The sequence below is a fragment of the Meles meles genome, chromosome 11, assembly GCF_922984935.1.
Source record: "Meles meles chromosome 11, mMelMel3.1 paternal haplotype, whole genome shotgun sequence".
Classification (NCBI taxonomy): domain Eukaryota; kingdom Metazoa; phylum Chordata; class Mammalia; order Carnivora; family Mustelidae; genus Meles; species Meles meles.
The window spans coordinates 65,425,730-65,449,000 of NC_060076.1; the positions used below are offsets into that span (position 1 = coordinate 65,425,730).

The following is a 23,271-nucleotide window of genomic DNA, read 5'->3' on the forward strand; positions in this document are numbered from 1 at the left end:
CTCCCTATTACCCATAGTGGTCAAAATTTAAAAGTATATTATCCCAAAGTAAGCTTTAGCATTGAATCTAATTTATGTAATGATGTATATGCCAAATCTAATGCTGTGGCCGCCTCCCCATCCTCCCATGCATGAGCTGAAAATGCCCTGCCCTGCAGGAAGATTCTGAGTTGGAAAAAGGCTCGTGCCTTCAGATTGAATGAGGGTCAGAAGGTCCCAGGCAAACTTCATTGGAGACTGTGGATGACTTACTTAGGGGGATGTCAGTGAAATTTTCAAACTCCAAGTTTCTTTCTTTTTAAAGATTTTATTTATTTATTTGAGAGAAAGAGATAGCGAGAGAGAACAGGAGCTGGGAAGAGAGGGCTCAGAAGCAGGTTCCCTGCTGATGAGGGAGCCCGACTTGGGGCTCGATCCCAGGTCCCTGGGATCATGACTTAAGCCGAAGGCAGGTGCTTAACTGACTGAGGCACCCAGATGCCCCTTGAATTCCAAGTTTCTTATAGGTTACTTGTAAGCAAGAGGAGGAGAGAAAGAGGCTGGTAAAATACTTCTGCGACTCTAGCACTGAAAAGACAGTGGAGCAACATGAATGAATTATTGAGAGAAAGGAATTACCCACCAAAAAAATCATATACATTGTCTGTAAATGTCAGGGCAGAGAACAAGAAACTATTGGAAATGCCAGGAATACCAATGGAGGATCCAAAATGCTAAAGAATCTACTTGGAATAACTCTACCACCTAAAGATGGAAGCGTAATGTAGTTCTGAAGATAAAAGAAGCCAATGAAAATAGGAAGCAAATGCAGTTTTATAGGAAACCTGTACAGTGTTGCAAGTAGTTAAATCTCAATGAAAAAGTTAATCAAAATCTTGCTCTGCCTTTATGTCCTTCTCCACCTTTTCCCCAGTCTCAGTCCATTTCCCATCCACATCCCCTACACACTTCTTTATGGTCATTTCAGTGGATTTTCCAGAAGGAGGTGAGGTTAAAAGCATGTGTTCCGTCTAATGTCCTGATACAGAAAATGTCCTGTTTTAAAAATGCTATACTTGTTACCACAAAGTTGTTGTGAAGTTGTTTGTTCAGTGCTCTTCCTGCAAGCAAAGAAACTAGCTATGGCAGATTTAAGGAAAAAAATTCACTGGTGGGGTACTGGGTACTGGTGAAGTACTGAGTACTCTACCTGGTACTCAGGACCCTTGGGAAGACTGGAGAACCAGGCTCAGTTAATTGGAGAGAAATCGTGCAAAATTTTGCAGTGACAACACTGTATCTTCATTTAGAAATAAACTGCCTTTTTCTTCTCTTTTCAAATGTAGGTTATATATTTGGGGAGAGCTCCAGAAGAAGCATATAGAATATTAATGTGTGGAGATACGTCCTATATCCCTTTCAGGTAAATATAAGAATGACATGACAGACTCATTCAATCAGGCCCTTGCCAGAAATGTCTTGAAATATCTTGGTGTAGTTGTTTTTGGCCGGGGTGTGGAGTGGAGAGAGGTGGGGGGAAGACCTGGTAAATAGTCATTTTAGAGTGGGTACAAATAACACCACAGATCTAGGTTGCTCAACAGTGACACTATTGACATTTTGTTGTGGGGGCTGTCCTGTGTATTGTAGGATGTTTAACAGCATCTCCAGCTTCTGCCTACTAGTTGCCAGTAACACCTCCACCTCCACGAAATTAATTGTGGAAACCAGAATGTCTCTAGACATTGCCAGGTGTCCCTCGTGGCAGTGAATCACTTCTGCATGAGAACCTCTGCCACTTATGGAAACTATACTTTGTAATAAGATGACATTCCGGGGATTCCAGCACTCAGAGCTACCACTGAGGAGTTTGAGCCCTGAAGAGTTAAGAAATAAGTTTTCCTGATAAGCAGGAGTTAATTTCAGTGGCGTAAAGGAACATCTTTGTCCTAGCAATACGCCAGCAGAGAGAGTGGGTGAGGTTGCTCGTGTAGCCAGCACCACTGCTAGAAAAACCAAATGGCTCTGTCATCAAGGTGGTATAGAAGTAGTGTCTGTGTATAAGCGGGTGGTAGCCTCATCCTCATCTCAAACTTACCAGGTGATTGTGTTGAAGATATTTTGAAAAAGCTTGTGTTTTTCTTTAAGTTCTCAAAGTTTTTCTACCTGTTCCTCAGAATCCTTGACTTAGCTACATAATTGAAATATTGTATGGCACTTAACATGAGATAAACATGTGAAACAATTTTGCGGATTGCATACTGTGATAATTTTAAGTACTGCATTATTACTCGTAAGTTAGTAGTTTTAGTATTGTTGCATATACCTTGAATGCCTGATGTTGAAGGGATGGCCTTGCTTTGAAAAACATGATTATAAATTTGACTTCATTTTAGACAAGCTTTTCCCATTGACCTTTAGGCAAAATCTTCCTCAGTAAGTGTAGGACTGCCATGGACTTACTCCATGAAATAGATGTTTGTTTCAGCTTTATATTGCACTGAAGACTGTATATTAAGTGATTTAGCAAATTAAAAGAATTACTTTGAACCTAGTACTACCATCTTTCTTTCTAGTGCAAGGATTATGTTAGGTCTTCTGTTATTTGAGGAGGATAGGAAGAGATGAAGATTATTTTCTAAACTGGAGAGTGCTCTACCTTTTTTCTCAACCTGTGTTATTATATATTATAGCAACCATATACTTCCTTTAGAAGAAATGCTTGTATCTGTGGTCTATGAGTCACAGGATCATTGGTGTATAGTGTTAATTTTGTTGTAGAGTTCTTCCTATTGGTATTCCTTTATAATAGTGCCATTCTTAAAGTTTATAACATAAGGTCCTGAAATAGAACAAGCACATACACTTCACATAATCCAAGTAAGGATCCATGGAACACTGTTGATGTAAAAGAGAATGTGCATTAATTTAAATGCAAAGGCCAAAACAGAATAAATGTTGCCTTTTTGCCATACCTGTGTTTAAAATTACTGAAGTTTGCTGTGACAAGTATAGGAATTGCAAGTAAGATTTTAGAGACTTTTATAATAACAGTACTTTAATGAATCAAATATTAGAAGAATTTGAGCTTGTATTTGATTGTTTTTTCCTTCTATTTTTTCTAGTAATTCATTCTCATTTGTAAATAATAAAGTGAAAAAATTTATGTATTTTTATTAAATAGAAAGTTTTTTATTTACAGAAGTTACTGTGTTCTTTTGTGGTATGAATAATGCAGTACTATCATATTTTATACTTACTGCATTTTACAAAAGTATCAGCATATGCAGATTTAAAAATCTGGTGCTTCACCACATTTTACTGTTCTGTTGAACTTACTAATTAGGAAGTAGGTCTATCAGAATTAATAAAGCTTTGATGATTTTTTAAGCATGATAATATTCTGAAAAATTGCATTATAGTCTTTTATCCTTGCCACTCTTTAAGTGCACAGTATAAATATAGCTGTTAACAAGAATAGCATTCATTTGTAGTTAAACTTTTTATGCTCCATAGCAATACTTAATTAGATTTAATTCAACTTACATATAATTCTTTAACCACTGAGTTTACATGTTTGTATGTACCTATATGTGACTTCTTAGTGGATTATATGGATACTTCTCTGCCATCTAAATGAAAATATAGTATAAAATGTAGTTCAGTATTTTCTCAATACCTTATGATTATTATTGTTAGGAAGAACATACACTGCTATTCTTTGGTATTATCTGTAATACTCCTTTGCTTCTTAGTTGATTTTTGAGAGTGGGGAAGGGGACCTTTGCTTTCTGTTTTCTTGGGAGATAGTATTGTGTAGTTTTTATAGCTTGATTATTGATGTTAGACCGAGGGGAGTTTGACCCTCAGTTCTGCCACTAACATCTCTATGGTTCTTTACAAATGTGAGCCTTGGTCTCCTAGTCCATACGTGAGAATAACAGTAAGATCTCCCTAATGGGGTATGAGGATTAAGTAACATCCGGCATATAAAACACCTAGTATAGTGCCTGTCTTTAGCTAACATTTATTGAACATTCATATTTTTGGTTTTTTTCTTAATGTGTATCTTTTTTTTTTTTTTAAGATTTTATTTATTTGACACAGAGCACGCAAGCAGGGGGAGCAGTAGGCAGGAGAGGGAGAAGCAGATTCCCCCACAGAGCAGGGAGCCTGATGTGGGGCTCAATCCCAGGAACCAGGGATCATGAGCTTAACCAACTGAGCCATCCAGGTGCCCCTCAATGTATATAATATATAATGTATATCTTAATATAGTTAAAATAAATCTACTAATCTCATATGTGTATATAACTATCATCCAGTTCCAGGTACAGAACACTGCCAGCATTCCTAAGAATTCCCTTTAGCCCCTTTCTAGTTAGTAATCATCCCCCAAGTAACCACTACGGTGACTTCTATCACATCAGTTTTTCTTGCCTTTGAACTTCATATGAATAGAGTCATACAGTAGGGATTACGGAGGGTTGGGACCTAGCTTTTTAAATACATAATGCCTGTGAGATTTATCCATGTTATGGCAAGTATCCGTAGTTCATCCTTTTTTTTACTGCTTTTGTAGCATTCTATTCTATGAACTTATCACAGTTTATTTGCCCTTGGTCCTTTTGATGGATTCTTGTGTTATTTGCAGTTTTTGGCTATAATGCATACAAGCTGCTGCAAAAACTGTTATTCTTTTTTTTTTTTTTTTTTTGAGATTTTAAATTTATTTATTTTTTCAGCATAACAGTATTCATTGTTTTTGCACAACACCCAGTGCTCCATGCAGTACGTGCCCTCCCTATTACCCACCACCTGGTTCCCCCAACCTCCCACCCCCGCCCCTTCAAAACCCTCAGGTTGTTTTTCAGAGTCCATAGTCTCTTATGGTTCACCTCCCCTTCCAATTTCCCTCAACTTCCAAAAACTGTTATTCTTAAAGCTTGTATTTGACCTTGTTTTGCAGTTTCTCAGCAATACTCTTTTCATTCATTCTTTTTTTTTTCAATTTGACAGACAGAGACCACAAGTAGGCAGAGAGGCAGGCAGAGAGAGAGGAGGGGAAGCAGGCTCCCTGCTGAGCAGAGAGCCCAATGTGGGGCTCAATCCCAGTACCCTGGGATCATGACCTGAGCCAAAGGCAGAGGCCCCAACCCACCCAGGCATCTTTTCATTGATTCTCATCTGCCTTATATATTTATTTATTTAGAAGATTCTCTTTTGTTTTGTTTTTGTCTTTGTCTTTTTCTCTTTATTTTCTTTGTTTTTCAGAGAGAGAGAGAGAGCACAAGCAGGGGAACCTACAGGCAGAGGGAGAAGCAGGTCTCCCTGCTGAGCAGGGAGCCCGATGTGGGACTCAATCCCAGGACCCTGAGATCATGACCCAAGCTGAAGGCAGATACTTAAGTGACTGAGCCACACATCTGCCCACTTTTCTAAATTTGTTAAATGATCTTAGTAACAATACCACCCCCCCCCCCCGCTCCCCCACCCCCCCCAGCAGCCTTATGTCCAGATTCATAACTGCTGTTCGGCTGTTTTGAGGAAACCTGATTGCTTGTGTAGAAGGAAGGATGTGTGGGTGTGTTTAAAGTTGGCGGTATTAAGAAATAAACATGAGGGGCGCCTGGGTCGCTCAGTGGGTTAAGCCGCTGCCTTCGGCTCAGGTCATGATCTCGGGGTCCTGGGATCGAGTCCCGCATCGGGCTCTCTGCTCAGCAGGGGCCTGCTTCCCTCTCTCTCTCTCTGCCTGCCTCTCTATCTACTTGTGATCTCTCTCTGTCAAATAAATAAAATTAAAAAAAAAAAAAGAAATATACATGAATGTGTAAAGAAAAATTTTTGTTTTCTATTCAGGTAGTATGATGTATGAGGTAGAACTTTAGCTGAGCCCAGATTAAAGCTTGTGGAATCATCATTGACTAGAGCAGGGCTTGGCCCATTGTAGGTTCTCACAAAATATGCATTGAATAAATATTTCAGGTTACCACAGACTGAATCAACATGGCTTTAACTTGGCTGGGGAGGAATTATCAGTAGGTTAAGAAGATAATAAAAGTAACTGAGAAAATGTGGTTAAAAAATGAGGATGTAATTTGAGAGTTCACCCTATTTCCACTGTAATTTTTTAAATTATTTGAGAGAGCACGTGCAAGCAGGGGGAGGGGCAGAGAATCTCAAGCTGACTCCACACTGAGAGCAAGTAACCTTACACAGAGCTCAGTCTCAGGACCCTGAGATCATGACCTAAGCTGACATCAAGAGTCAGCAGTTTAACTGAGTGAGCCACAGGCGTGCCTCCACTGACAATTTTGGGTTTGGTTTAGGCTAAATTACTTCATTTCCCTACCATAGGTTCTCTTTCTAAAAATGTTCTTTGTTCCTTAAAAAAATTATTCCTATAAAACCTATGTTTTGTGTTGATTCTATAGGTCAGTAGTTCTTAAACTTGAGCATACATCACAAACATTTGGAGGACCTATTAGAACAAAAATTACCTGGCCCACCCATATAACTTCTGACTCAGTAGGCTTGGGGTGGAGCCTGGGAATTTGTATTTCTAACAAAATCAGGTGATGCTTATGCCACTTGGCTAGGGACAACAACACTGAGAACTCCTGTGGGTCATTTTCTTTTTCTCCTTTCTGAATATTGCCAATAAACAATTGGTAAAATCATTTTCTAAGCTGCATAGAGAGCTTTTCTAGTTTTTGGAAGAGCAGCTTTTTAAATTCAGAAGGTTATAGGAAAAAGTAACATGTTTTAAGACTTTGTGTGCCATCCTGTGTAAACTAACATATCACTTACCCCCATAATTCTAACCAATTCAGACAGTAAAACTATTTTAAGTAAAAAGGATGTCCTTTTCCTCCTTATTCATGTTGCTATGAAAGTGTATATTCTAAAGGTTTGTGTAAGTTGGAAATTTTAAATGTGTTGTTTAATTTTTCAGGTAAGATTATAATATTGTAATAAAACCAAGGCTGGCAATTAATAATGATGGCTTCAGTAGCAGCCTGGTTCCACCAGGGGAACAATTAAGGACCGTTCAGAGAGTCACAATTTGGCATTTCTAGAATGATCACAATTCAATTACTTTTTATCTTGCCTAATTCCAAACATTTTCACTTTATAATGGCTCAGGGTGGCTGGAAAGGAGAAGCAGGTGGGAGTGGAGGATGGCCTTATTTTTCTGGACAAATTCTTAACTGACATTAAGAGATTTGTGGTAAGATTACAGATAGCTGTTGATGCGGTATTGGGCGGAGTTGTCTTTAAACTAATTTAAACACTTGCACAGGAGTACCAAAAGTGGTTGACCCTGTAGTTCCTGTGGTTTTCTTGGTGCCCTGATCTTCTAAGAATCAGAAAGAAGTTATTCATTTAACTTGTTAAAGACTGAAAACATAATGAGAAGAGCAGACTGCTTTTGTGTGTGTATGTGTGGTTTTTGAATTTGCATTTTTTAAAATAATTTCTTTTTTATAAACATATAATGTATTATTAGGAGCAGACTGCTTTTTAACTCACATCTAGTATTTCATTACCTTGATTTCCCAATATGTTTTCTCTACATGGATGAACGTATACCTACAATACCTACTTACACTTGGCATGCATGTATGTGTAAATACAGAATCAAAAAGAAGTCTTTCCTGATATCAGTTTAATATGGTATTTTCCAGTTTGAAGAAAAATTGCAATGCTTTGCCCTTTTGTGGAGAGGGGAACATACTACTTACTGATTAGAATTCAAGAAGAAACTTCAGAAGTCTAGCCATCAAGGCCAGAAATTATCTTGGGAGATCATTTGAAATTTGAAAGTTGTCATTATTAATCCACATCTATAAAACAGTTTCTACTGGAATATATGGAAACTGCAGTGAAATTTGTAACAGTGACCTATCCTTGACTTAATGAACCAAAAAGCAAGATAGATAGATATTATCTATCTATCTATCTATCTATATATATATTTTTTTGAGCCTGGTTCTGAGTTTGTGGTTTGATTTTGAATTCTAGTCAGCTCTGTCTTGATGTACGTGTAATACAGAAAATTAAATTAACTGAGCTATGTATTTTAATACTTTTGGGATTTCAGAGATGCTGCCTATGGAAGTTGCAATTTCTACATTACACTTCTCGACTGTTTTCATGCAGTAAAGAAGGTAAGTGATTCGTAGGATGCACCCAGTGTTGAGTTGAAAACTATAGCCCCTAGGAAGGCTAGGCCTTCTTCCACAAAGATCTTTCAAGATGTGTATGATGTCAGAGGTATCCTCTGACATCCCATTTCCCCACTAATGTTAGAATGATGCCAAACCAGAAAAGTTTTTCTGAATCTGAGTGTTTCTCTGAATGAGTTGGAGAAAAGCCTCTTGAACAACAGAGCACAGTAAGAGATAGTTACGTAATTAGGTGCTAAATCCAGACTTGCTTTGAATGTGTTGTGATTTCAGAGAAAAACAAGAAGTAAATAGATTACTGGTTTCTAAGTTCTCTCTGATTTGTGTATTTTATGTGTCCGATATCCACCAATCCTAATTACAACCGATATTTCTAGAACACAGTAACTGATACAAACACTTCATTTTTGTATCTTCAAGCATTCAATTTTTAGTTCAACGGAAGAATTTGTATAGCCCATTAGTTTGTTGCTCGGTTTTTTATAAGACTAAGTAGGTCACCACTGCTTTGTCAAAGCTATTTAAAAATAACTCCCATGTTTTATAACCAGGGCTGCCTGCTGTCTCTGACTCTGAGGGACACCTTTCATATCACATTCTAAATGAATGGGGTCCCCTGGAGTTATGGGACGCAGCAGATTGTGGTTATAACACTCACTCCCTCAGGTATACGTCTTGAATGTCAGGGCAGCACAGGAAACAAGAATTACAAATCGGTTGCTCATGGCCTTCAACAACATCTCAAGTTTTATGTGACTTGTATTTTCAGAGGCAAAAGAAACCTGGGTTTACTTTCTTATATAATGAAACAGGTGGCTTTCTGAGAATTTTGAGAACTAAGTAGTAAACAAATTCAGAGATTAATTAGTATACCTTTTTTTCCTATCTTAGGCAACAAGGTATGGAACTTAATGGTTTTTTTGGGGGGGTTTGAGTCCAGTGATAAATGGAGCTGGTTGGGTTCATTACTATGGGCTTGAGGCAGTTCCATCAGGTCTCAGATTAGGCAAGTAATGTTCAGAGGAAGTGCTCAAGAGATGGAGGGACAGCAAATGGAAATGAACCCCTTCCGGTTGCAGTTACAGTTCCTGCCAGATGGGCCCCTGGGAACTGCTAATGTAGGCAGGCATAACTGTCCTGATCCTAGGGCTCCCTTCTCTCCTTTAAAAGGAGAGGTGAAAAACTTAGAGAGCCTTGGAAATGGTCTATTATAACGTTCTATAGCAGTTTACATTATTTCTCAGCTTAGTTTTTTTTTTTTTTTAATCAGATACTACATCCAAAGTCTAATTAATTAGCAGGAACTATAGGCCAAGTTTGTTTTTCTTGGTCTATATTTAATTTTTTTTTTTAAAGATTTTATTTATTTATTTGACAGAGATCACAAGTAGGCAGAGAGGCAGGCAGAAAGAGAGGAGGAAGCAGGCTCCCCGCTGAGCAGAGAGCCTGATGCGGGGCTCAATCCCAGGACCCCGGGATCATGACCTGAGCCGGAGGCAGAGGCTTTAACCCACTGAGCCACCCAGGCGCCCCCCTCAGTCTACATTTAATTTTATTTGATGGCTTCTGATTTTCAATTTAAACATTTTTTTGTTGGTGGCTTCTTTGGAATGTTACTGCATATATAAAACAAATATAATTATGACTTAATTTTAATGCAGCTTCTAATGGGCTCTCCTTATGAATAGAAATTGCCTACAAATTACATTTTCTTGTATCATTCTGTTAGGAACTGTTAGGAATTATACTGTAGTTCAAATAGCATGACATATATTGAGTATTTTGAATTCAAAGCAATATAATTCATCATGGTCTTAGAATTTAAATAACTTTTTAAAAACGGGTTTTTTGTTTGGTATTGTAGCCTTATTTTTCATTCGTATTTCAGTAGTTTAAATTTTGAAAGTTAAGTTTATAGAGTCACCCCTTATGAACCAAGATCCTTTGCTGATTGACAATTCTTGCTTATACAAAGAGATGAAAAGTACAGTGAAGAGAATGTAGTCAATAGTAGTATATAATAACGTTGTATGGTGACCAATGGTGACTACATTTCCTGTGGTGAGCACTGGGTAATACCCAGAGTTGTCAAATCATTATGCTGGACACCTGAAACTAATAAAACATTCTATGTCAACTATACTTCAATTAAAAATTCTTGATTATATACTGCTTGGCTAGGAGATCATCAACCAAGGACAACACTTCTCAGGGGCCACCAGCTGGTCTTTGTGTCAGAAACTAGATACTCTGCTTATTTTGCTTAGTGTCATCTGCCCACTGCAATTCAGAGTGAGGCCACAGAACAGAAATTTTATGGTTTTTCTTCTTATTGAAAGAAGAATTTTTTCAAAATTTTGAATTTTGAGTAGTATCAAGAACATTAAATCTTTGAATCCAAATTCAAAAGAATTTGAAAATGAAAATGTTTATGAAGTGGTGGGATTTACTTAGAATAAGCTGACCTACAGTTTCCTCCTTTTTTATTTATTTAGGGATCATTGCTTGGGCATTAGATTTGAAGGCTGAGTGGTGTTGAGCTAATAAGTTTTGTAGCATTACTTTGAAAACTTGTTTTATTTATCTCTGCATGGATAGGATAGTTGATAAAGGAAAATTTTAAAAAATCAAATCTCATTAAAATAAATATTGTTATAACTAATTTTCCAGATAATGGAAGCATTTAAAACACATAATCCATCTTCTTTGAAAACTAGTATGTGGAACAAAATCTAAATATAACTAATGCTCTTTTGGGGTACCTCCTGAAATTTTTAATTAGGAAATTGGATTGGAAATTGTTTTCTTATTTACATCTTTATTAAAAGCTTTCCTTTGGATTTTAGGCAATGCAGTATGACTTCCTTAATTTCAACTCATTTAACCTTGATGAATATGAACACTATGAAGTAAGTTTTCAAGGATATTGCTTTTAACTCCTTTATTCATGTTTTACTTACAGAGATAATATTCTTGTTTTTTAAAGAAGTGAATGATTTAGATGTGTATAGAGTAAAAAAAAAAAAAAAAAAAAAAAAAATCAGGTCTTTATCCTCTTACCCCCAGTTCTATAGTTCCAGTTCTTAATGGCGATTTCTGCATTTGATGCATCTTTTCAGAGTTGCATGAATGTACTTATGGGCATTTTTCTTTAATTTTCTTTTTTTTTTTTTTAGTGTTGATGATTTTCATATAGTGAGTAAATGAGAAAATCATAAAACCCTTAACATAGGATCTGATGAGTAGTCATTATATATCTAATTACCTCTGGAAAAAATATTTTTATCATAATCTTTTGTTGATATGAAGTCAAGACGGTATTGGTTGCAAGTTACAGAAAGTAAATAGAAATGGCTTAACTAAAAAAGGAAAATTTATTGACTTATATAAATAAAACGTCCAGGAGCAGGTGTAACTTCATGCATGACCAGATTAATGTACTCCAGTATTTGAAATTAGGGTAAAGCTGCCCAGTAGTGATAAAAATGGTGATGAGCAGCTTTGATTTATTCTCTTGGCAAAGTCATCAGAAAAGACAAGTTCCTCATTGGCCTGCCTAGGTCGTGTACCTAGCCCTAAACCAGACTGTGTTCCTGATGAGGGTGGTTGGTAGGTAGGCCATCTTGGTAGTGGGAGTGGAGTGCTGGGATCAACCCTATCAAACCACCCAAACAAAAAGAGAGAGAAGAAAGTCTAGGAAAGCAAAGCAATAGATGTCCTCTACATTTTTAAATGTAGTGTTTTTTTTTTTTGTTTTTTTTTTTTTTAAGAATAAGTAATTTGGGGGCGCCTGGGTGGCTCAGTGGTTTAAGTCGCTGCCTTCGGCTCAGGTCATGATCTCGGGGTCTTTGGATCGAGCCCCGCATCGGGCTCTCTGCTCAGCAGGAAGCGTGCTTCCCTCTCACTCTCTCTCTGCCTCTCTGCCTACTTCTGATCTCTCTCTGTCAAATAAATAAATAAAATCTTTAAAAAAAAAAGAGAATAAGTAATTTGGTTCTACCATTCTGCCCTTTAAATAGATAGTAAGATGCTTTGCTAAAGGTCTCTTCACCATGAGTCCTCATGGAATCTTGTCTCTTTATGCTACCGTGGTTACCTTGAGCAGACTTTCTCACTCATAATGGAGGGATTCCACAGATAGCACTCTGTGCAGCAGTATCTGGAATCCTTGGATTACTGCCCTTTCTCAATTGATTTCTAGAGTAACTATTATTTTAAACTGTTAGGTATAACCGAATTGTTTTAATAATTACAATTAGTCACTACTGTGATGTACAAAGTTCTAAAGCATAGCTCAGGTTGATTCATTCAGGCCAACCATATCTTCTCTGGAATGGGAGTACATATCTGAAGTACAATATATATGTAATTTGCATCTTAAACTAGTAAATATAACAATACCATTATTTTTGTGCTTACCCTCATAAAATTAAACATTTAAAATAAAAAATACTTTCTCTTTTTAGGCAAGTAAAACTAGTAAGAATGCCAGTTGGTATCCTTCAGTGGAGCAGAGTGGTGTCTTTATGTTACTAAGGAGTAATATAGGTGCTAATTAGTTTCCCTCTCACTAATGCAGAAATTGCAGTGTTGTGGGGAATAGCAAGGTTGCCGACAAAAGCTGTTTACTTTCAGTGAAACTGCATTGAGACCCAAGGAACTGTTTACGTAGCTACAGACCATGGGTCGTTTGTTCAGTTTCTGGTGTATTTAAAAATTTTGGATTAGTGTCTTTCTTTGATTCCATAATGCCTATTTTTTCCCCATTTTAACTTCTCTGAATTCAGGATGCATCTTAAATACAATCTGTGATGTCTGCAATTCAATGAAATCTAATAACAGTTTCTCATTAAAAACTCCAGATTTCTGGTTTCTTTTCAAAATTGAAATATCTGGGCCCATTCTCATTCCTGCTTAGGCCTTTTTAGTATGGAACATGGGCTCATTAATTCCCCTCAATGATAATTAAGTCAAGTAAATTGGATTTGTATTACCTGACTGGCCTATAAATACTCAGGCAACTCCCAGTTTATTTCTTCCTTGTTCTTGAGTGCACATATGTATACCCCAATTGCAAAGCTAATTGATCTTGTTTTTATTGCAATTTTTTTTTTTAAGATTTTATTTATTTATTTGACAGAGATCACAAGTAGTCCGAGAGGCAGGCGGGGGGAGGGGGAAGCAGACTCCCCGCTGAGCAGAGAGCCCAGGGGCTCAATCCCAGGACCCTGAGACCATGACCTGAGCCAAAGAAAGAGGCTTAACCCACTGAGCCACCTAGGCGCCCCTTATTGCTAGTTCTCTCCTCCTCCACTATCAAGTGTCTTCCCCTTCCTGCTTAAATCTTTGTGTATCCATTTCTATTATTGTTAAAGTTTAGCTATATTTATCTTATAATAATTTTTATGGTAACTTAGTTGAAAGGACTTAATAAGAGGAAGTAAAGTGTTTTAAATTTCAGTTTATATTTGTGTTTTTTTCTAGAGATATACTGTAATCTTACTGTACTTATAATTTCAAATTTCCTGGTGGAGTTAGTGCAAATTTCTCATGGGCTCTCTTACTAAATAGCTAACAAAATGATGGAAGTGTGTCTCTCTATAAGTAAAGTGTAAATATGGGGAAATCAAGAATTTTGTTTTTTTCCCTTTGTTGAAGGAGTCAAGATTGCTCATATTGGAAGACAGTCATTCAAGGAAAATAGGGAAGCTTCTGGATTCACTCATAGTAAAAAAAAAAAATCGCTTTCTTGTTAAGTAGCGGTAACCACATGAGAATTTATGTGGATAAAATAACCAAAATATGTAGTTATATTTTAGGTAGCAGCAGTCAGCTCTATTTTCCAAAGCTGACTATCCCAAAGAAATGCTGTCTTAAGAAAAGCGATTACGACGAGGAGAAGTTAACTAACTGTTCCCTGGGAATACTCATAGCAGGCTTAATTTTAACTTTCTTGTCTCCTGGTCATTTATATACAGTTTTGTGCTAAAACAAATGGATTTGAAGTCCTTCAGACACTCAGTATTGAGAAGGGATGTGGACAGGAGATTAAGTCTAAAAATGAATTGTACTGATATTCTCTTTGCAGAAAGCAGAAAATGGAGATTTAAATTGGATAATACCAGACCGATTTATTGCCTTCTGTGGACCTCATTCAAGAACCAGACTTGAAAGCGGTATGTGAAAATAGGGGACCTAGTATAATTCTGTTATTATAAGAAGTATCCATTCTGTATTTTCCTTTGGAAGAGGCCAAAGAGTTAAACCATGCTTGTCTGTCTTAATTATTTAAATAAACTTGGTCATTTTAGTACATCACTCTGCCTGGCTTTTAACTTCTTAAATTAGTGCTTTGCCAGTTATAATCAAATTGGTATTCAATCCCTAGTCCTGATACTTTCCACCCAATTATAAGTAAAATTGTTATCTGTTGTTTTCTTTCTGCATTTGACAGCATCTGGTGAATTTCTTTATGTAGGTTACCACCAACATTCTCCCGAGGCTTATATTTCATATTTTAAGAATCACAACGTTACTACCATTATTCGTCTGAATAAAAGGATGTATGACGCCAAACGCTTTACGAATGCTGGTTTCGATCACTATGATCTTTTCTTTGCGGATGGTAGCACCCCAACCGATGCCATCGTCAAAGAATTTCTAGATATTTGTGAAAATGCAGAGGGTGCCATTGCTGTACATTGTAAAGGTATGTTTCCAGGGTTGGTTAAAGAATGGTGGATGTGCATGTGTGTATGTTTAGAAACACACCATCCCCATTTAGATTATAAGCCAGGATACATGAAGCTGCCCTTCTTGTACTTTAAGTAAGTTGCTTTTTTCTTAAAACCACTTTATTGAGGTACGACTGACATTAAAAAGCTGTGCATATACAAAATGCTTTTAAAACCCTAATTTCATGTGAAAAGTATAATCTAAATTATATTCATTGGTAACCCTACACAACCTTATCACACTGAAATGCATTCATTTAGAGGTGCCTGGGTGGCTCAGTCGGTTAATTGTCCAACTCTTGGTTTTGGCTCAGGTTATGATCTCAGGGTTATGAGATCAAGTCCCATGTCAGTCCCGTGCCTTCTCCCTCTCTTGAGGTCCCCTGCTCTCGCACATGCATGCACTCTTTCTTTAAGTGAACAAAATCTTTTAAAAAAAGAGACATGAATTCATTTATTCCTCAAATACCTATTCAGTGCCTTTTGTTTGATATGATCTAGAATTTGTCAGTGAGAAGAGCAGACTCTGAGAGCCTATCTTTGTAGAGCTTATAAACAAGTTCCTATGTTTTCAGCAGCTATAAAGCAGTGTCTTGGCACTTAGTAAGTATTTACTGAATAAATGATTGTGTATTAATACATTGTGTGGTGTACTAGGGTTTATTTAACTTCTCCCCCACTTAATAATGGAAAAAAGCAACCAGATAAGAGGATCAGTAAGGAAATCGAGGATTTGAACAACACGATAAATCAACTAGAAATAACAGACACCTTAGACCACTGCCCCCCAACGAGGGAATACACATTTGTCTCAAGTACACAGAGGCCATGGTAGTAATGGTTGCACAGCAGTGAGCTGGTTAATATCACTGAAATGTACACTTAAAAATGGTTAAAATGATCTCCAGACACTGACCATAAAGAAACTGAGATCTTTGAATTACTGAACAAAGAATTTAAAACAGCTAACTTAAAAATGCAGTGAGCTAACAGGAAACACAGAAAAAAAACAGGAAAATGATGCATGAACAAAAATGTTAAAGTGGTAAACTTTATGTCATGTGTACTTTACCACAATTTAAAAAAATAAATAAAATCCAACACTGGTTATTTCATTTTTTAAATTATAATCAGCAGTTGAGGTTATTCGCACCCTCATTCAGGGTGGTTCTGCACCCACCAACAGACATTTGGCAATGAATTCTTCCCTAACTCACTCTGTGGAACCTGACAATTTAAGCATGTCTAAAATACAATAGTGGGACACCAGTAGGGTAGGCATTCCCATTCCAAATAAGAGAAATCAGGAAAAACAAAGGTCTGACAGGTCCCAAGCAAGTCCAAAACCTGGCAAGGCAAATGCTGTTAGATCTTAAGGCCGAGACATAATGCTCTGGTTCCTTCCCTGTTAGGCAGGCCCTGTTGGGTAGCGGCCGTGCTCCTGAGGTGGTGGGCAGGAACAGCCTGACCCACTGACCATGGATCCGGCCCTACCCTTTGAAACCCAGGAGTAGACAGCCTTGCCCCCAGGCTTATAGTGGCAGTGACAGCCTTGTTGGTCCCTTGGGGCCATGCTTCACTTTTCTTCAAGGATGAGGCATGTTTTCAGTGAGATATTTCTATTAGTCCTGTTAGAATTCCAGAAACCTGAAAGCCTTCCTTTATTTCATCCTGTGTGTATCTCCTTTAATTCAGACCGGCAGCGTGTCTGCTTGGTAAAATCAATCCCAGCTCTGTTTTTGGTTTCTGCTGAGATGGCTGATTAGATCCATAGGTAATCACTTTATGGAATGGGTCATAGACCATCCCTTGGTGTTCTCTCCAGAACATACTTTCTCACTATTTGCAATATGAATGGGCCTAGAATTTCCTAAATGTTTAGTTTCTGGTTTTCTTAACAACTTTTTCTTCAGTTCATCTGTCTTCTCTCACGTTTTACTGTAATAAGGAGAAACCAGGCTGTACTTCAATAGTTTGCTTATAGGGGCACCTGGGTGGCTCAGCGGGTTAAAGCCTCTGCCTTTGGCTCAGGTCATGATCCCAGAATCCTGGGGTCGAGCCCCGCATTGGGCTCTCTGCTCAGCAGGCAGCCTGCTTCCTCCTCTCTCTCTGCCTGCTTCCCTGCCTACTTGTGATCTCAGTCTGTCAAATAAATAAATAAAATCTTAAAAAAAATAGTTTGCTTATAAATCTTCTTTTCTAAACATCCAAGGTTGTCACTCAGAAGTTCTACCTTACATAAAGCACTAAAACAATTTAATCAGGTTCCTCCTGTCCCCCAACACACACTTTCTAACAAGGTTTCCAGTAACATGTTCCTCATTCCCATCTGAGTCAGAACCAGAATCATCATTAACACCCATATTTCTACCAACAGCCCCTTCAATGTAGTCTTGTTTTTTCCAACATTGTGCCTTAAAACTTCCAGACTTTTACAGTTCCAACTCCAGAACTCCTTTCTATTTTTACATATGTTACAGTAGCACAGCATTTTGCAGTACTGAAATCTATCTTAAGTGAGGGTTTTCCAGAGAAATTAGAACCAATGGGCTGTATATATAAAGAAAGAGATGTATTATAAATAATTGGTTCATGTGAGTATGGAGGCTGACAAGTACAAATTCTGTCATGTGAGTTGGCAGGCTAGAGACCCAGGAGAGCCAAAGGTGCAGCTTAAATCTGAAGGCAGGCTATTGGAGAATTCTCTCTAGCTTAGGGAAGCCAGTCTTTGTATTCTCTTCAGACCATCAACTGATTGGATGAGGCCCACCCACATTATGGAGGGTAATCTGCTTATTCACAGATCTAAATGTCAGTCTCTTCCAAATAAACCTGCCAGGCTGACATACAAAATTAACCATCACAGGAGATAATGATCATAGTCTAGATGAGAGTAAAGGTGGACATCAGAAATAGAGGTAAAAAAGAAATCCATGTGAAAATGGGAATAAAAGTAGAGTAGAAAAAACTGTTGGATGAGGGAAAAAGTGTAAAAGTTTAAGCTCATGCATTTGGAAAGATGGTGGTACCATTAACAGAAAACCCAGAGTAGAAAACAGTGTACTCATTGAGAATCATTACTTGGAAAAAGTGATTTTCACTGTTGACTACATAGAACTATCTGGGGGATGTTAGCAATCTCCATGTCCAGGTGTATCACATACGAATTAAATCAGAATTCTGGAGGTTGGACCCAGTGTTTTTTTTTAATACCCCTCAGGTAATTACTGTGTGCATCCAAACTTGAGAACTGCTGTTGAGGGAAGCAGAATCATGGGACGCCTTCTAAAAAATTGTACCTGCCTAACACAATTCTGGAGTACATGAGACCAGGTCCCTTTGGTTTGTTTCTTTTTCTAGCTGGCCTTGGACGAACAGGCACTCTAATAGCCTGCTACATCATGAAGCATTACAGGATGACAGCAGCTGAAACCATTGCTTGGGTCAGAATCTGCAGACCTGGCTCAGTGATTGGACCACAGCAACAATTTTTGGTGATGTAAGTAGAGAACTTTGGTAATTCCTCAGAGGACACTTGGGTCTGAAAAATTATCGGAAGTAGGATTTTTCTTAGTCTCCAGTAACAACAGATAGTCTGTAGGAGAGAGTCATTTGCATGTGTCTTTCTGGAAAAGCTATATTTTGATGATATTATTTAAATGCTCTAGGAAACAAGCAAGCCTCTGGTTGGATGGTGACTATTTTCGTCAAAAGTTAAGGGGTCAGGAGAATGGAAAACACAGAGCAGCTGTCTCAAAACTCCTCTTGGCTGTTGATGACATTTCAATCAATGGGGTCGAGAATCAAGACAAGCAAGAACCTGAACTGGTAATCGAACCATCCCCATCACGCTGTTGTCATTGTTTTCAGTGCTGTTGAGGACCTTATAGGGCATGGGGAAAATTGTAGATAAAAATAATAAAGTACATTTTGAGGGATTATCGTCATACATTTTTTTTTATACTTATAGCCCTTCTAGAAACTTTTTATTCAAAATAGGTCATATGTCCATAAAACTAAAATTGTTTGTTTGCTTAGTAGGCACCAGAAAAATGAGGTATGTGAAGTCAGCTCTTTAGATGAACCTAGTGACGCTTCTGCATGTGCCTCCCCACCACCTTCCCATTTTGCGACAGTTAATTTAGGGAACTAGTTGTTCTCAGTTGGGAAATGTTAAAGAATCAGGAGTTTAGGGGGTAGTGGTACTGTAGTGAGTGGTGGTACGTGGATTGTGAAATTTTATGAAGACTGTTTCATTATTGAAAACCCATGATGCCTCCTTACAGTCAGTATGTTTTATAACAAGAGTGCTGTTGGGTTTAGTGTCTGTAAAGTCAACTGTTGGTTGTCTTGAAATGCGACCTGTAGCTTTATTTTGAAAGCAGCAAAATTTTTTGAGTTCAGCAGTTTATTTGTATGTGTCTATGTGGATAAATGTAGGTGCTGTGCTTTACTGCCTTACTATGTGCAACTTAAGTCACTAGCTCAGTGTTTCTTTACTTACACAGTACAGTGATGATGACGAAATCCATGGAGTGACACAAGGTGATAGACTGCGGGCCCTGAAAAGCAGAAGACAGTCAAAAACAAACACTATTCCCCTCACGTGAGTCTGGTTTCCTTTGTGTGGTTGATGTTATGTAATATGTATATGAGGTCCTTCATGAGCATTTTTTCCTGTCTGTTTTTCTCCATAGTCGCACGCCCATTATGCTACTTTGAAATGGTTATTGACATTATTTAAAACCCAGGGTTGTTGCCCAGGAAGCTCTTGGCTGCCTTTATCTCTGTCTTGTGTTGTAACCTCTCTATGCTACAGGAAAGCAGTTTTGGGAATGCTTTTTCTCCATGGATAATCACCACGGGCCATCCTCAGGAGAGAGGCAGCAGATATAAACCACAGAATAACAGATTTGTCCAGAGTTGCTGAAATTGTGTATTTCCTTAAATACACCATTTATTATACACCATTTGTTTGGATATGGTAGCATTTAATCAGGGATGACATTGTAGCTTTATGTTCTATTATTTTAGGGCAATAATGAACTAGATTAAATAAGAATTTTGTATCAATTTTTCATTTGAGGAGTTATTTTCAAGTTACAGAAGAAGGTTTAGTATGGGATAGGAAGTTTTATACTTAGTGTGTATAATATGCTCACCTGTACTTGATTCTGTAAGTGCTAGTTGGGATTCAACCTCATGGACCATCTAGGATTGTTAGAAAAATATGTAGAATTTAAAGACTTGGCATTGTACTTTTTTCTAGTGTATTCTTTAGTATATGTTTTCATTTATGCTGTTGTATTCCTTCCTTATAGTAACCTTCCTTTTCATTGTGGGGTATCGTTTCCAGTTATGTCTTTTTTTTTTTTTTTTTTTTTTTTGGTGGGGGAAGAGAGAGAATCTTAAGCAGGCTTCATGCCCAGCATGGAGCCCAGCACAAGGCTCAGTGTCATGGTCCTGAGATCATGACATGAGCCAAAATCAAGCATCAGACCCTTAACCGACTGAGCCGCCCAGGCACCCCTCTGGTTATGGGGTTTTTTTTGTTGTTGTTTTGTTTTGTTTTATTTGATTTTTTGGAGGGGGTGATGTAGACATGTCATTTTGTTCAATAATCATCTAATGACATCATAAACGTTCATGGCAGAGAAGAACAGGCCTTCTTTTTAATTCACAATGGTTCTTCACTGGCACCTCCTTGTTATCTAAAGTAGAATTACACAGAAGGCATGTGTCGTCACGGGTCCCTGCCTTGAGATGTTCTTAAAAGACGCACAGAAAAGAACGCAGTTGAAAAGGGCCATGTGAAGGACACGTGTCCGTGTGGACTATAGGCATTCACCGGGCCTTCTCCAGTGTGGGGCAGCTGCACTTACTGAGAAAGCTTTCAGAATGGTGCCTTTTGTGTCATTTATGTAACTCCAGATGCCATTTTGATTTCAATTTAGAAAATCTTTATCCAAGGCCTTGATGGTTCTTTTTATTTAGAAATATTATAGTCCCTCCAGATAATCCTCCTGAGGCCAGAGGAGGCGTGATAGGTATAGGTACTCACCTCAAGCAATGTTCATTCTTCCCCGAGCATTTGAGTCTCCTGGGAGCTTGTCAGACTATAGATCATGGTTTTAGGCCAGGGGTGTGGTCTGTGACAGCACTGCTAGCAGGCTTCCAGGTATCGCCCGCACGGCTGGTCCAGCGCTTTGCTATGGTCATAAGCCCTAGAAAATGGGTGATTTGTGGGTTGCTTTTAGTCATGCTCAGGTTTTTTGTTTTGTTTTTATGAATCTGCAACATCAGTTTATTTCTCAAAAGCTTCTGATGAAAAGTCAGGTTGGGAGTTGGGATGGGAATTCTGCTTAGTCAAAAGTTCCTGTTAAATAGGGCTTCTAGGAAATTTCCTTCAGTGACTCTGAGTCTGCTACGTTGTAAATATGTGTTCCAGAGAGTTCATGTCAATTGCTGCTCTTTTCTACAGATGAGACCATTGAAGTCCCTTTCATAGCTGACAGGTTTGTGGCAGTGTAAAAGAAAACAATGAATGAAGCCTAAAATTCTAAATACCATCGGAAACCAGAAGGCGACACTAGACGTGATCACATTCACCTGGGCTTGTGAGGTATCCCAGGGTGAAAATACGTATAAGAAGGAAAGTTAGTGAAAAATACTTAGTACTGGTGATTCTTAAAAACAAGTTTATAGTACTCAAAAATAGCATTCCAATTATTGTTTTCTATTTTACAAACAGTATTCGGAGGTGAGGGGGGAAAGTTAAAGTTGTTAGATACTGTAAAGTAGTCCTTTTCTCAGAGAGTCTGTCTGATCCCGACTACCACGAAGACAGTAAATCAGGTAGCACTGTGACCTTGACAGGATCTGTGGGATGTGAAGGCAAGTATATTGTTGTCTGTGCTAAAATAGATTTGGTAGGTTTTATAACTTCATCCGTGCCGCCTTTCTGCATAGTGCTCATTTCTGTCAGTGTTAAATGAAATGGTGCATAAAGAGTCCATTGTAGCCTACCTGGGAATAAGGTGAAAATACAGATCTTTAATAAGGTGAAAAAAATTTTTTTAATAATAAGGTGAAAATACAGATGCTTTAAATCTTCCTTAGCAGCACAGTATGGATGGGTGTGCTCTCATCATTGGAAAATAATTCCTATGCCATGAACTTTAGGAGAACGGTAAAAAATCTGTGATGGAGACACTTGGATATTCAGACCATTCTGCCTTTAAGATCACTGTTAAATCAGTAACTGCAAATGAAACTTGGGGTGGATAGAGAGTCCTCTAGTGTTTCTAGGCCAGTTATTCTATTCTGTCTAAATACTAAGCCCCTGTAATCTTAACATATATTAGTAGGTTTGTGTTTTTGTGGAAGGAGTAAATGAGCTGTAACTTGCTGTCGGGTATATCTTGCAGGGTGAGGTTAGATTGGATTTCAGGTCCGTCCTTAGTGAAATCCCTGGTCACTAGAGACCATATAGGGTACCTGTTCAGTGATTAAGATGACAAGGACACTGATAAAGGTCTCATAGTAAGCCAGATGAGTCATTTATGACTTTGATCAGCCCAATACTCGCACAGAGCAAATGTTCAATAGAGCCTTTTATGTTTGGTCACAGATATATCCTGGTGACCATTTAGAAGTAGCTGGACGGAGTCACCACTCTTCAGACTGTGAGGTTTCCTTCTTCACTGCCAAAAACTAGACCACTGGATTAAGAAATACTGAGCTGAAAGCCAAGTTTGGCCATAAGAGGAAAATGAATGAGTAAAACAACTGAGGAAATTTATCTTGTGTTGATTTGTAGGGGAAATTTTCCTCATTTTGTGTTGCCCAGGTTGGGGGTGCTTCTCTAGTCCTTATTTTCAGAGTGTGCCGTTTGCCTTAACTCTTAGATGATCCAGTGTGGGACTGCATTGAAATGAGATCACTGCTGCTGTGCTGTGTTCATTTATAATTGTGCCTCCTTTGAATCACTGTTAATGATCAGTCCAGGGCTGCATGTTGTTTGGCTGGTTTTCCCTCCTTATCCTCTGGTTTGATTAGTTTTCTGTGTGCATATCTTGTGCTTCTCGAAGAATTTCAATCCTGTAAGTACAACTCTGATTTCTGTATCATACAATTAAATTAACAAGGGCCAGTTATCCAGCTAGAGATTGGATCTAATCTTTTGTTGCCAAATACCAAATCAATTTAAAACTGAAGGTAGCATTTTCTCCCCAACATAAACTGACAAAATTCCATCCTTGTTTCCCATCCCTTTGTATCTATCACAGGGTGTCTAAAATTCACACATGCTTTATTTATTTATTATTTTATTTATTTTGGCTTCCCAATTTGAACATCTGTTCTTTCCC

At 38.0% G+C, this 23,271-nt stretch overlaps 1 protein-coding gene across 13 annotated transcripts in view; it reads left to right on the plus strand.

The window, feature by feature from the left end:
- Positions 1 to 23,271, plus strand: part of CDC14B (cell division cycle 14B) — a 104,100-nt gene that overhangs the window by 67,509 nt on the left and 13,320 nt on the right. For 6 of the 13 annotated variants that reach the window (XM_046022545.1, XM_046022543.1, XM_046022547.1 and 3 more), the window contains exons 5-12: positions 1,326 to 1,402; positions 8,084 to 8,150; positions 11,015 to 11,077; positions 14,257 to 14,344; positions 14,623 to 14,877; positions 18,263 to 18,401; positions 18,571 to 18,730; positions 19,411 to 19,508. In XM_046022545.1, coding sequence (XP_045878501.1) covers positions 1,326 to 1,402; positions 8,084 to 8,150; positions 11,015 to 11,077; positions 14,257 to 14,344; positions 14,623 to 14,877; positions 18,263 to 18,401; positions 18,571 to 18,730; positions 19,411 to 19,508 — 947 coding nt within the window. The remainder of the gene's footprint in view (positions 1 to 1,325; positions 1,403 to 8,083; positions 8,151 to 11,014; positions 11,078 to 14,256; positions 14,345 to 14,622; positions 14,878 to 18,262; positions 18,402 to 18,570; positions 18,731 to 19,410; positions 19,509 to 23,271) is intronic. The other 7 variants (XM_046022546.1, XM_046022544.1, XM_046022538.1 and 4 more) reach the window with 3 other exon arrangements.